Consider the following 13478-nt stretch of genomic DNA (forward strand, 5'->3'; position numbering starts at 1 on the left):
ACTCCTTGCCACCAGAGCAAGGAATGCAGAAAATAGGATATTAAGAGGGAAATAAAACGGGAAAAGGTTGGGTACTGCAAAGGCTGGGACTAATGGCATTCATCCACATGCAGCCCCTGCCAGGCTCATCTATTGCCGCGGCCAGGCTTCGCATCACCATAAGCTACAAGACCTTTGTTGCCCTATATCAATCTTGAAAGAATCCGCCTTTTATTAATTCGTCAAATATGTTCACTGCGCGCCTTTGCGGGAAGAGCGCTTACACAGCTTTCTGGTTGGTATGGTGACCGAGGTCTTCGAGGGCGGTGCAGTGACGTACAAGGAATGCGGCCAAGTGACGGCACAATATTCATGCGAGACGTCGCATCATGCTTGGTGACAGTCTGGCGCAGCTTTGGAAGCCAGGCAAGGCAAGAAACAGGATGAAGATCACATTCACCGTAATCATGGTCTCATGGCCGTCATGAAACGTATGATCGATGACCAGAATGCTCGCATGATCCTACAACACAGCGAGTCGATCCAATTGCACCATCTGAGCTGCGAGTTCCCTGGCGCTTTGAAAGGAGCACAGATCAAGGTGCCATGCTTCAACTACGCCTTGTTGTTGAGTTGAGCTCTCAATGTCAGCTTTCGCAGAAGCTCCTTTACCCGCATTGCGACAGGCGATGCTTATGTTTGAGGTGTTGAGACGGATGGATATGACGTGGTACTTCAAGGCCGGATATTATGGGAGCGAGCTGTAGGAGAGGCGGAGAATCCTGCCCTTGCCAATTTAGCCAATAGGGAGGGAGCAAGGATGAGTTGAGTTAACATGAACCTTGTTAAGTCTTCATGAGAATCTGAATACTGGATAGCAGGCACCTAGGTGAAACAAAATGACACGCACACACATATCAAGATTGACACAACGCATGTAATTGCTGATCTGACGCACGCACTATATAAACGGGATATAAGCAATGTCACTAGAGGAGGCTTGGTTTGAGTTGATTCAATGGGCGGCAGTGGAATGATGACGCTGTCACATTGTGCTCGTTTCCATCTACCTGAGCACTGTACGGAGCGAAGTAAGAACCGACATGTCAAGTTCACCACCAAAGAAGGTATAAAGACGATGCCAAGGAGAGACTAAGAAACGATCTTCTTTATTATAGTTGTGACTAAGGAGCGAGCTATCAAAAGGCTACTGAGGTGCAGTGACGGGAACAGAATGTAATACAACCCGTGAGAACCCGTGATCTGTGAATGAACTAGGCTCACCTATAGGCATATTGATTTCTTGTAAAACTGTCCTGTAATTGAACCGAAAGATAGCCATCCTTATTTTTTGGGTCGTTGAAAACTTTGGCACCCATAATCTTCTCCAGTTTGTCAACAAGGCGCTTGTTTCCAAACCATGTAACCTCGTACTCGGCTCTTGTTTGCCTGGACCCGGCCTGTCCATATTCTTTCCACCAGGCTCTGACTCCTTGAAGTTCCACCCAAGAATCAGAGCTTGCCCTGCTCGGTTCACCATATTGGACCATTCCCGAAAGGAATTTGCGGCCGCCCAATTCTGACCGGTCGTAGGAAGGTACGGGGCTACAACCGGAGGGCAGTATGTTCGCACCGGCAAACGAGGTAGGTCCCGAAAACAAAGTTTCTAGTTTTGGCCCGTATTCGCCGCTGTTCTCGACATTCATCAGCAGGTGGTAGTGAGGAAGCAGGTGCGACTTTTTCCACGGGGGCCACTTCGGGTCGGTGACAATCGACACTCTGAGGCAGTAGCGGACGTCGTTGGGGAGTCCGGCAGATCTCTTTATGTCCTTGACAAGTTCAACAGCGTCCACGGGTTCCTTCAGATAGAAGACGACACTGATCCATTCGGGATATGGGGCGGTGCGTTGGAATTTGGTTTCTAAGAGAGGGCTTCCCGCTTTGATGGTCGACACTTTTGGCCCTGTCGACATCTTTGGCCTTGTCGACATCTTTGGCCTTGTCGACACCCTTGGCCTTGTCGACACCCTTGGCCTTGTCGGCACCTTTGTCTTTGGGCTTCTGGCAGAGCTGGTCGGGGTGGTTTCCCATGATGAGATGATGTTTGCTCGGGTGTAGAAGTTGAAGTTGAAGTTGAAGTTGAAGTTGAAGTTGAAGATGGAGCAGTAGCAGTAGCAGTAGCAGTAGCAGTAGCAGTAGCAGTAGCAGTAGCAGTAGCAGTAGCAGTAGCAGGAATCTGTGTGAGTAGGAGGCGAGTTGTCTGCTCTTCCAAATATCCTCATCAACGAGGGAGACGTCGAGTTTATATAACCGCCAGCAGGCAGATGCCCCCACTACAGGAGCCATACATTCCCACATGGCAACATCTCAACAATGTTTGAACGGAATATGCCAGTCTAGAAAGCTTGACGAACAACTACATGAAGCCATCACTCATCCATGATGGTGGTGATACTTCTACCCCCTTTCCACCCCTATATCATGACCCCAGTCATCCTTGCTGTGGAATCGTCAACATCTGCCTCCATGAAGAGTGACTAACCTACGACGAAACAAAGCTACCCTTCAATTCACCCCCCTAGCCGCGAGGGCGTGAGGTGTATACGGATACGGCCACAGGAATGCCCTCTGCTGATACCCCCATATCACTACATGGTTGAAGTCTCACCAGCATCTGAACTTGATGTACGAGTCTAAACATCTCTAAGAGAAGAAACAAGCTACTCTGAAACCTTTATCCATGCCGGCGGTGATAGCTCTACCCCCCCTTTCGACTAAAGACAAGCATCACCCTGCCATCTTCACGTTGCCATCGCGAACATCCACCATCCACCAAGAGCAACCGACTGACCTACGACGAAAACAAAGCGACGTACATGTATCTCCTTATTTATCAACACCGAAACCGTCCACTTCAACTAAAGAACAAAAACAAGCAGCGAGCAAAAAAGGGGTATCCATGGTGAAAAACAGACCATCTCGTCTATGAGCATGCAAGGCACTGACGTCGTTGTCACCGACCCAATCGTTTTTGTTCTGCAGTCGTGACACGTCCGCTCTGACTAATCTTTTTTTTTTTTCAATGTTGCTTTTTATTGTTCACCGAAAGGCTGGGGCGCTGGCTGAACAATGAAAAGCGCACTGATGACAAAGGTAGCGTGGCAGGGGAAGCGGACCAAGCGAGACACATAAAAAAGAGGTAGTTTCACGGAGAAGTACTACTCTTTTCGTTGCGTCTGAACCATTCTGAATGAAATTGGCGGAAATGCTCCTGTTTTTTTTTGGATATGTCTGGTTGATGGAAGTTGTTGGCCCGCGCAGCATGTTAAACCGGCACGGCAGGACTGCGAAATAAACACAAAACGTGGGACGAAAGAAAAGTCAAAATAAATCAAATAAATAAAGTTAAAAAGAAACAAAAAGTTTAAAGCTCTCTGCCAAATGCTTAGTCACGTCAAGTGTCACGGCCCTGCGGCCCAGGAACGAACAATAGACCCAACGCATATCCGACAATGCTCAACTGCAGTCGGAAATATGATGAGTTGGTCTGGTCTGTATCCATTTAATTCTACAGGTCATGTACGTTGCATAACGCCTGAGACAAAATGGCTCACCAACCGAAAAAGACGAGTTGGAAAATGATAAAAAGTCTAGCAAGTGTAGAAATACAAATATCTGGACATATTCTGTCCTGGGACAGTTGGCCGTCAGCCTCAACTTCAACCTCATTTCTCTTCCCAGTCTTCAAAATGCCTACATTCAAGTCCCTGGCCATACTGTGCCTGCTCCCACTGCAGGTAAGTTGAAAAAAAAAAAGACCAAAAAGAAGAAAAGATTCAATGGTTCAAACTCCCGCCAGAGACGCCCTACTCACTAACTACTATCACAACAGGCACTCGTAGCCCAGGCCATTGAAGCCCCTCTCCCCAACTACACCGTCGAGGATATAATCTGGGACATAGAGGTCTTCCCCGGCCAAGAAAGGCAAAACTTCACAGGAACAATTCAAGAGGTGACGCGTCAAGTCCTGGCAATCAACCCGCAGTGGGAGCTACCCGTCGCCAACAAATCTGCCCCAAGGACCGACATGGAGACCCTCGAAAAACGAGTGTGGACTGACTGGAAGACCCTCAACTGCGGCGGCGGTCCCTACAAATGGGCAACTGCCAATTCAGATGTCATACGGGAGGGGATCGAGTACCTCAGGGGTTTATCGGAAGACCCGCGTCAGAGGCCGCAAAACCGGCCTGGGGGATGCGGAAGAGTGAGCTGCTCGTACAACAGTGCCATTTGGTGGTGCAACGATGTGAGTTGATGTCCAGAGGAGTCCCGGTGGAGGTGTATCCTTATATATATGCAGAGAGAGAGACGAGAGAGAGAGAGACAAAATACTGAAACTAACATGCTCACCACGCAGAACAAAGTCCTGTGGACGCTCGACTACTGGACCGATATTGGAGATGGCGCATTCTTTATTAACTTTAGGTGTGCAAATGACCAGACTAGGAGGGTCGTTGGCCAGGCATTTACTAGCGTTAACTGGAACGTCATTGTTCGAGGGGATAAGTGTTAAAGCCCTCTCCTGACGCTTGACAAGTTGGCTGAGCCGGGTTGTGAGGCTAGACTCTTGTCTTTCTCAACTAATCTCTTGGCCATGTAGATATACTGGACACTTTTCTCTTTTTTTTTTTTTTTCAATTCTCGTGAAATTCATTTACACACAGGTATTTAATTAAGCAAAAAGTAACCAACAAAAATGAAAACCAAAACAATAACCCCCCTTTAACGCCATGGTATATACATGTCCAACATCTTCAGATACGGCACAGAAACCCTTTACTTCTCAAACGTCGCCGACATGGTCATCTTCCCGGCCGCAACACCAGGAGCCTTGTCCGTGCCCAAGAACCGCCCCTTGAGCAACCATATCAGAAAACTAAACACCTTGAAACTGCCCATCTGCCCCGTCCCCTTGCTCTGGCCAAGCGTAATGCCGTACATGGGCTTCGTGTTGACCTTGTACTCGGCCAGGGAGCCGCCGTCAAAGTACCCCGGCAGCACCTTGATGAGATGCCCGGCCTGCCCGTCAGCAGCCAGGGCTCTATTATCCTCGAGGTTGCCGGCATCGCCAACCACAAAGATGTTCTTGTACCCTTCCGCCCTGAGAAACGACGTCTGCTTCACGTATCCGTTGCTGTCGAGCATCTTGGTCGGCACAAACGACGTGTTGGGCGTCATGCCCGTCGTGGGGAGATATGCCTGCGTGGTGAGCGTCTTGGTCGTCCCGTCTGCGTGGCGTAGCTGCAGAATCGTGTCTTTTCCCTGGATCGTGGCTTTTGTCACAGTCGTCTTGGGCATGAGCTTGACGTTCATCCGCTCCAGCTCAAGCTTGGTTTGCTTGCGCACGCTGTCCATGACAGCCGGCGACAGCGGCAACTCGTTGTTATAAATAAAATACACCTGCTTCTTGCGATTCTTGCCATACTGATACCCAATCTCGCCGGCGGTCTCTGCCCCCGTCAACCCACCACCCGCAACGACAACCGTGTCCGCGCTCTCGACCTGTTTCTGGAGCGCGTGAATCCGGTCAAACGTGTTGGCCGCCGTGCCCACCAACTTCCACGGCATCTCATCCTTTGCAGACGACCCCGTCGCGATGAAGAGCGTGTCGTACGAGACGTCCCTGCTCGTGCCGTCGTCCAACGCAACTGTCACGGTGTTGCCGTCCGGGTCGAGACTGCTCGCGCTGCCGAGCACAAACTCGAATTTGTCCTTGGGGTACTCCCTGAACGTCGGTTCGAGGGGGTACATGATCTTTTCGTCGGGCATCTGGCCGGGGACGACGACGCGCGGCATGGCTATCGGCCAGTGGAAGTGTGTTGTCGGACTGACGACAATCATTTTGTAGTCTTTGCTCTTGAGGACGGTGGTGCGCATGATTTGGCGGATCAGGGGGGCGCCGGCGAGGCCAACACCCAAGACGACAATGGTCTTCATTTTGGGAGTGTGATGTGTGGTCTTGATTTGGGGTGATGGAGGCTGTGATGTGTAGCAGTCAATATGTATATGATCAATTGATGTCTAAGCGGGCAGATGATGATGAGGCAGCCATTTGACAATATACCTAGGTATATATATATATATAAATATATATGTATACATATATCTATTTCTCCCAACGACATTTCATCACCGTCAACGGCCATTTACTAAGCAAATTTATAACCAAATTTATAACAAACTCTATTACCCCTTCCGCTGCCCGCGCGCGACTTTCCACATTCACCTCAGCCCTCGAAAAAACCCATGACAAAACTACATGCATTTCTAATGACCCCAGTCCATCCAAAAAATGTGGCTGCACCGCGCGCGAACAGAAAATTCCTTCCCTCCAATAACTTCCCTGCCGATTCCCAATCAGGCAATATGCCCAAGTCCCGCGCGGCGGAGATGCATCCAGGACCCATATTTTATCTCCGCACAGCCAATCAGACGGCTTAGCGCGGAGGTCCCGTCCTCTCGGGCGGTACGCTCTCAGAGTGGCAGGGTTTCAGGGCTGGAGCCTGTAGAAGCGAGCGAGGGCTGGAGAAACGGCAGTGAATATGAATGGTGCTGTTGTAGCGGGGGGGAAAAAGAGGGGAGTTTGTCAAGAGACCCTGGATTGGGACAGGGTCGTGTCGAGAACAGCGTGATGATACTCGGTATGGACAACTGCCGAGGTGTGCGAGCAGGAAACGGGGGTCAAGCGATGATTTTCTGGATTGGAGCTTGAACTACTATTACTCAGCTAACATATCGTGTCACATTTCGAGAGTGGAGTGTTGATATCACGTTGGGGTGTTTGGGGGACCTTCCCTCAACGCACTATTCTCACTCCTCACTTTGGGACTCCCGACAGCAAGTGACAATTACGAAAACATGTAAACAACTAGATTAAAACAGCTAACAAGTCCAGAAATAGTTTTGTGTTTGTCGGGGGACAGTTTAACGCCTAGTTTTGGCGATTACTCTTGGGTTCTGCATACACCCCCTCCCGGGAGACTGTGATGAACTTGCCGCCCAGAGGGACAGACAGCCAAAAATGATTACGGATACTACAAAAAAGACCGATGGACATCATCTGAAGTACGTACTTCAACGGTGTGGAATCATCCTGTCGGGCCAGACTTTTCACCATAAGACCGTGCGCAGAACGTGGCCCGGCCCGGATCCGCAAATAGCCCATTGACACCTCCTGGAAAGAATGGAAAGTCAAGTACACAGCTTGAACATGCTACTGTACAGTTAAGCGTTGAACTTCCGAGTTGTTGGAATACCGTTCCTGAGTTCTTCGTCCACGGTTACCCCTGACCTCGTGGCCTGTGTGCGCGCCAGTTCTCAACCTCTGACACCCCCACCCAGGGAAGAACTAAATACAGAACAACTGTACTCAAGTTGTTCTCAAAGAGTTAGTTCCACGTCATTTCGAACTTGTCGTCGCTTTGTCATGGACTGGCCATATCACACTGCCAAACGATGAGTTGTACGTGGCCAAAGTGGCAACACTACAGATCAACCGCTTTGCTTCAACAATGTACTACAGCGGCATCAACTTTGAACCATCTCCAGAATTAGTCATAACACTCCCCTCACTCCCGCACAAAAGATTCTGGTCGTTTCGCCACACATCCTTGTCGTAGTGTACCCACATCAGTGCTCTCTTTGTGCATAATCGATTATCCAACAAACCCAGGTTTGGTGGTGAGAACAATGATAAATTACATGATTGGGTGTTCAACTGTTCAAAATAGTTTCGAATTGTTTTGTTCACACACAGAAGCTCGAGATCCTGTCTTGTGGATGAGTTCTAGTCCCCCGGGGGGAGTCTCCCCAACTTGATCATCGCCACACCACGACCCGTTCACGCACCGTACACCGCAGTTGATAGAACAAATGAGTAGAAATCTCTGTTCTCTTCGAGTCACTCGGAAGTTTAGTATGCCAAGAGATGCATAAAGATAAAACGTGGAGTAAACTCTCTACGATAATGATGTTGTGTCAGCGTGGTCACCCCATGCACCGCTTCTTCAGTAATGCACACCCAAAAAATAAACTTGTGGCCATGCTTGTTCCATTTTGCAAAGATAAACAGATCATATTCAGAAATTCCAATGTCACGAGGACTATGGCTTTCCCCCTCCTCGCAAATCTATATAAACATCCTCTCCCCCGGGTCTCTTTCCACATTCCTCCTCCTTCATCAACAAAGCATCCCACAGCAACAAAGGAACGACTCAATGTTCGCCATAAACAATAGTCTACTGTCTCCTCGAGTACGCTCAGCCTGGTAATCTTTCGACATCCATTGCACTATGCTATTATAAGCACATACATGGAACCTCCAAATCGGGCCTGTTGAAACGGCTTTATCGTTGGCCTTCCCCGGGTCGCATAGCCCTTTGAGCGGCCAAGACGTGGGAAGTCTGCCCTGTTTAAAAACACCCTCAGGCCCTGGTTGTTTTCATAGGCAAAATGGCATCGGACACTTAACCCAGGAAGGAGCTTCAGTATCGGGGAAGAGAATGCCGAGCCATAGACTTCGCATCGACCCGGTTGAGCGCTGTACTCGCCTGATGCCCGCGGTACGGTCTTTCAAAGGGCGACTTCGAGCGATGGCGAGATGACTTGGCCAAGAATGTGCCCTTACGCCCCGTACATGGCGAGAGAGACGGATAGCTCTTGATAGCGACGAAGCTCTTCTCCTCGGGCCACGGCGTGAATGCAAGCTACTACAGCAAAGACATCGGAGACGCAGAATACGCACCGCTATGCGACATCTATGAGAATCTCGGATGGCGGGGTTCTGGTAGGGCCATGGGTTGGCATGCATTTGTCTGGTTAATTTCGGGAGTGGCATGGGATAATATGTCCCTTGGCATATAATCGGCACGGGGGCATACTATCTCGGGCCACGCCCGAAATTTGCCAGGCAAAAGTAGGCTAGAACACTGGAAGCGAGACATACATTCTCACACTACCTAATATAAGCCAAGAAAACATAGGCTACCATGCCGCGAATCAGGCACGTTTACTCGAACCACATGGGAACCCTGAACAACCAAATATAGGCGGCAACACCGGCACTCAAAGATGCAGGTTCTCACCATCGGTCAAATTTTAGCCTGATAGCATCAGAATTGCCCTTGGTCGGCAATAAGCATACAACTGGTACAGAGAGACATCCTCCATTGAAGGAAGCACCTCGGTGACTCAAGGCACTCCTCACTTCCTACATCGGAAGGCTCAGATGCCCAAATCAGCGCCGCCATGGACAACGACACGCCGGTCCAATGACGTAGTTGGTTTCGATACTCGAACGGAAGAATAGCACCGCCTCAGTCAGCTTTCTCAGCAGATCTAGGAGAAAAAGTCTATCGCCAATACTTCCCGGCATAACAGGATAAGTTGGCTTTCTTGGAATCGCATATGGATGCGAGGACACCAGCATGGGGAACCGGCACACATTGCAGATGGCCGCGATTCGTTTCCCTGCTGCGGTGTGTACGTACCGCTGGCGTTTCATGGCCTTGATTCGATGGCTGTGGAGGCTTCTGATCCGGTTGTCCTATACACAGAACGAGTGGAATGTGTAAATTAGCACCCTGCTCTTGATATTCCTTGATATTCCCATTCGGAACCAACCTTCACACAACTTGCCCAGACCCTTTGGAACCAAGCGCCATCCGCGGAAGGGCTGTTGGTATTTATTCTGACAAAAGCGGCACGCATTATACGTTATATATAAGATCCGCAACACGCTCCCCCAGCAGTCTTTCAAGAAGGGCAGGGTCCTCTCGGCAATTAGCTCTATTAAGCACAAACACAAACACAAACACTTGCTTTCGAGGTCGTCTACATCCTCCGGGCCAGGGGACATCAAAACCATCGATCACTCGATACCGCGGGCTCTCCCAAATAGTAGACTTCACTGGCCGGTCCTTGTCTCTTTGGCTTCTATCAACCAATGACGTCCATAAAAGGGACGTATATTCCGCTCGGGCGGTATTACCCTGCTCTAGTTAACCCTACCGCAACTCGTACGGTTCCACTAGAGCACCGTAATACGTCTTGAGCGGAATATACATGCCAGTTATGGACTTGAACCGCGTAGTTCGGGTCAAAGAAGCACAGACAAGTGATAGGCGACTTGGGGGGGGCACGAAGACGAGTATCTTTATCTCCTTATGACGTCTGCTGGTAAATTTGGCAAGTCTTGCAGTTCGGACTTGAGAGTCCAGTCCGGATTCCATAAAGAGCGAAGCCACTCGTTAGTTGCGAGAATGGACACAGCGGCTATTCCGAGCTCTACTTCGTCACACCCTGTGATGGTATCTCCAAGCGAATGCTAAGGACGCCATGGCCGGTAATCTACCTATCCGCCAATGTACGCTTCGAAAATGGACAACAGTTCATATGGGCTAACAGCCGTCGAAAATGGATAACATCTCATATGGGCCAACAGCCATTTCAGGCATACCCAACCTTCAAGACTCGCACAAACATATGCGTTTACTTGACGCCGGAACCCCTCCTGACTCTGACAGAGCAAACCACACATGTATGCTCTCTTCGGAGGCACGATGGCCATGGATGTACAGGTTACCCAGGCTTTCGGACATGCCCTGACTCCTGGGTATGGAAGGGCCTTTTGTGTCGTCAAGTACAAGGTCCGGCTGGCCGAAATGTGCCCAAAACACCACATATTTGAGACACTCTAGGCTCGGTTATCCAGCCCCCTGTGGACAATGGGGAGGGTTCCTAACTTCGTTCCTACACACGATGCATATCTAGCATCAGTGGGCAAACGACATGCTTTGCTCCCAACCATTTGGGTTCACTGGGCCTACTCCCAACTTACACTGAGACAATTCTACGGAGGTCAGCCCTCATTTCTGGACAGAATATAGCCAAACTTGTTCCGACCCTGTACCGCGCAGTGTTCTGGAAGCATATAGGCGATCTGATCTACGACGCCACCTGCTGTGATGGGTTTATATGGTCAATATGAAAAACAATTTTTGTGGACCGCAAGGGTCGATATGAAAAATACTTATACTTATTTCTGAAGACGGTGAAACGGTGGAAATCGCACATTGTTGGAGATTGTGACTGTGAGATACAAAAGTGGCCGGGCATTGATCAACTCAGATTGTGCATGCGGGGAAGTCGAGGCAATCTGTTCGTATATTACTGACTAATTGTATTCTGCTGAAAGTACGACTTTGTCGGTTGAAGGTCTAGGTTCTTTTGTATGTCACAGATTATCTGGACTTTGTGGTTATACCCTATGTTTCATGGTGTATCAAGGGTTATGAGCTTCGATAGGAGGATAATAGTTATCAAAGCAGGATGTAGAAAATACATTTGGACATCAATTCACTCTTCTCTTACATTGAACTTGAAATACAAGGACATTTGGTCAAGTACGGCACTTTCATGTGGTGATATACCCTAAACTTAGACAGTCTCTCGAAGGATCTCTGCAGCAGCTAACTTAGACTCAACAACATGAAAGGTTGCATACCGTGCGTCATTAACTTAGATATTGGAATTACCATTTCTGATGTTACGTTGATACTCTGTGCGCAGTGTTAGTTATGTCATATCAAACCAACATAGGTAAAGGGCCATTAAGGCTACTCCCCGGGCGAGTTAAAGTGTATCCATTCTAAGTCACACCGTGGAGTATGCGATTGGACCGTCATGATGATGATGGATTGTCCCGCAATATGCCATCTGTTCCATGTCTCCTTCGAGAATCGTAGGCTAGGTCTCGCAATTCAACAAACCCTCACAGAGTGCAGATAGAGCTTTGGCGATGACAGTGCAACATCAAGATGCCCGTTACGTTAGCCACATCGATGGCGGCGCCGTCCCGAGATCATGCCGTGTCACTCCATGTCCAAGGTTCCTTTGTTGTACATGTTGTGGATGCATCCATGATGGCCCATCATGATGACAGAAAGCCTATCTGTGTCTCCAGAATTTATGTCGGTCCGTGCAAGTGTGCCGCGCAAAATTGAACACTGATGTCAAACATATCCACAGAAACATCTTTCGCTTAGACGGAGCCGCCGTACTGCAGTGATAATGTTGAATGTGCAGGGGCGAGCGTCTTTGAGCACATAGAAATCGCCACCAAAGCACATCCATGCAATGACTGAGGAAGCCGACGAGCTGTGGTACAGACTTGGAAAGATGTCTCTAACGCCGTGAGCCGGTCATCTGGCCTTCAACGCTGCGTCGCAGTGGCAAGCTATCACAAATTGTACCAATTGTCGTAGATAGTGAACATCTGCTATGCAAATCGACAATGCAGTTTAAAACGCAGCCAATATGGAACCGTTTTAGTCTGTCCAGTCTTCGGGCAAGCTGTGGATCACGAGTTATGCGGCAAGTTAGACACTTCTTCCACTGGATCAAGCCCAGCCCATCATCAGCCAAGAACCAGGAGAAAGAAGCATTGAACACTAGCCAAATGCGACGGGACCTGATTTGTTCGGGCTGAATTGGAGCCGTCGCCACACCATCCTCGATAGCCAAACTGTGCGATTGCCAGACACCCAAGTTTTTCGTTGCGATCTCTGGCCTCTGTTTGGTTTACATCCTTGCTGGTTGTGGGGAAGTTTGCATCAGAGCACGAAGATCTTTGCGTTCTGTGTCATTTGCATGAGTTCGTAGCACATTAAGCTTTGGCTGGCGATGAAGGCACGAGAGCTCCGTCTATTGAAACGGAAAAAGCTGTGAAATGCTGTTCATTTCTTGATGAGAGGAAGCTTCTTGGACCATTTCCATTTGGACATGACTTTTTTTTTCTTCAAAATGTCAGCTTCAGAATATCGTGCGAGATGTGGTAAATTGGTAAGGCTCACCGCGATCCCAGGAGGAGATGAGCCTCCAGCGTGTGATCTATCACGCTCGGGGAAAAAATGCTGCGCAACCCTTTGGCGGTTTACGTTGCCAAAGTTGCTAAACGGTCACGTCAAGACGGTGGCGGACAACCGTCATCACTCTGCCTGGGCGAAGGCATCGACATCATGCGTCTTGAACGGAACCCATGCAGGTTGAGCATGATCCACCGTTTCCATTGCCTGTGACATCACATCCAAACTGGGGGTGGGCCAATCCAGCCATTTTGTGGTGGCCAGTGACCTCACTCAGCTGCGAGCATCATCACAGATCATGCAAAGACGGCCGCCACTTGCAGACGCCCCAAGCTCCACTGACCTCACTCACCGTTTGAGTGAAACGTTATCGCAAGACGGCCCAATTTTTGGACCTGAGCTATTATTTTTCAGCAGAAAGGCGAATCTTTGCATATCGTTGTCATGTTAAGAAGTGGCCAATTGAGGACAACTGGTTGAGCCGCGAGCAGGAGCCTAGTTGACTCGTCAGTTGCAAACCGCCTTGTGTGTGGCTAACACAACTCGGTTCGCTGAATTGTGGAACTTACTATAATT

General features: G+C 49.2%; 3 protein-coding genes across 3 annotated transcripts; 1 reads left to right on the plus strand and 2 right to left on the minus strand.

The window, feature by feature from the left end:
- Positions 1–1259: 1259 nt before the first annotated feature.
- On the minus strand, positions 1260–2261 carry VFPPC_14666 (hypothetical protein; the record flags this gene model as incomplete). The annotated part of the gene is made up of 1 exon (XM_018292434.1): positions 1260–2261. The coding sequence occupies one exon, from the start codon at positions 2259–2261 to the stop codon at positions 1260–1262; it is 1002 nt and encodes a 333-aa protein (XP_018141076.1).
- A 1467-nt stretch (positions 2262–3728) lies between these two features.
- On the plus strand, positions 3729–4552 carry VFPPC_14667 (hypothetical protein; the record flags this gene model as incomplete). The annotated part of the gene is made up of 3 exons (XM_018292435.1): positions 3729–3776; positions 3872–4285; positions 4397–4552. The coding sequence occupies 3 exons, from the start codon at positions 3729–3731 to the stop codon at positions 4550–4552; spliced, it is 618 nt and encodes a 205-aa protein (XP_018141075.1).
- Positions 4553–4815: 263 nt separating this feature from the next.
- On the minus strand, positions 4816–5976 carry VFPPC_09827 (apoptosis-inducing factor; the record flags this gene model as incomplete). The annotated part of the gene is made up of 1 exon (XM_018288296.1): positions 4816–5976. The coding sequence occupies one exon, from the start codon at positions 5974–5976 to the stop codon at positions 4816–4818; it is 1161 nt and encodes a 386-aa protein (XP_018141074.1).
- Positions 5977–13478: the final 7502 nt, after the last annotated feature.

Source organism: Pochonia chlamydosporia, chromosome 6 (genome assembly GCF_001653235.2).
Source record: "Pochonia chlamydosporia 170 chromosome 6, whole genome shotgun sequence".
Taxonomy (NCBI): Eukaryota; Fungi; Ascomycota; class Sordariomycetes; order Hypocreales; family Clavicipitaceae; genus Pochonia; species Pochonia chlamydosporia.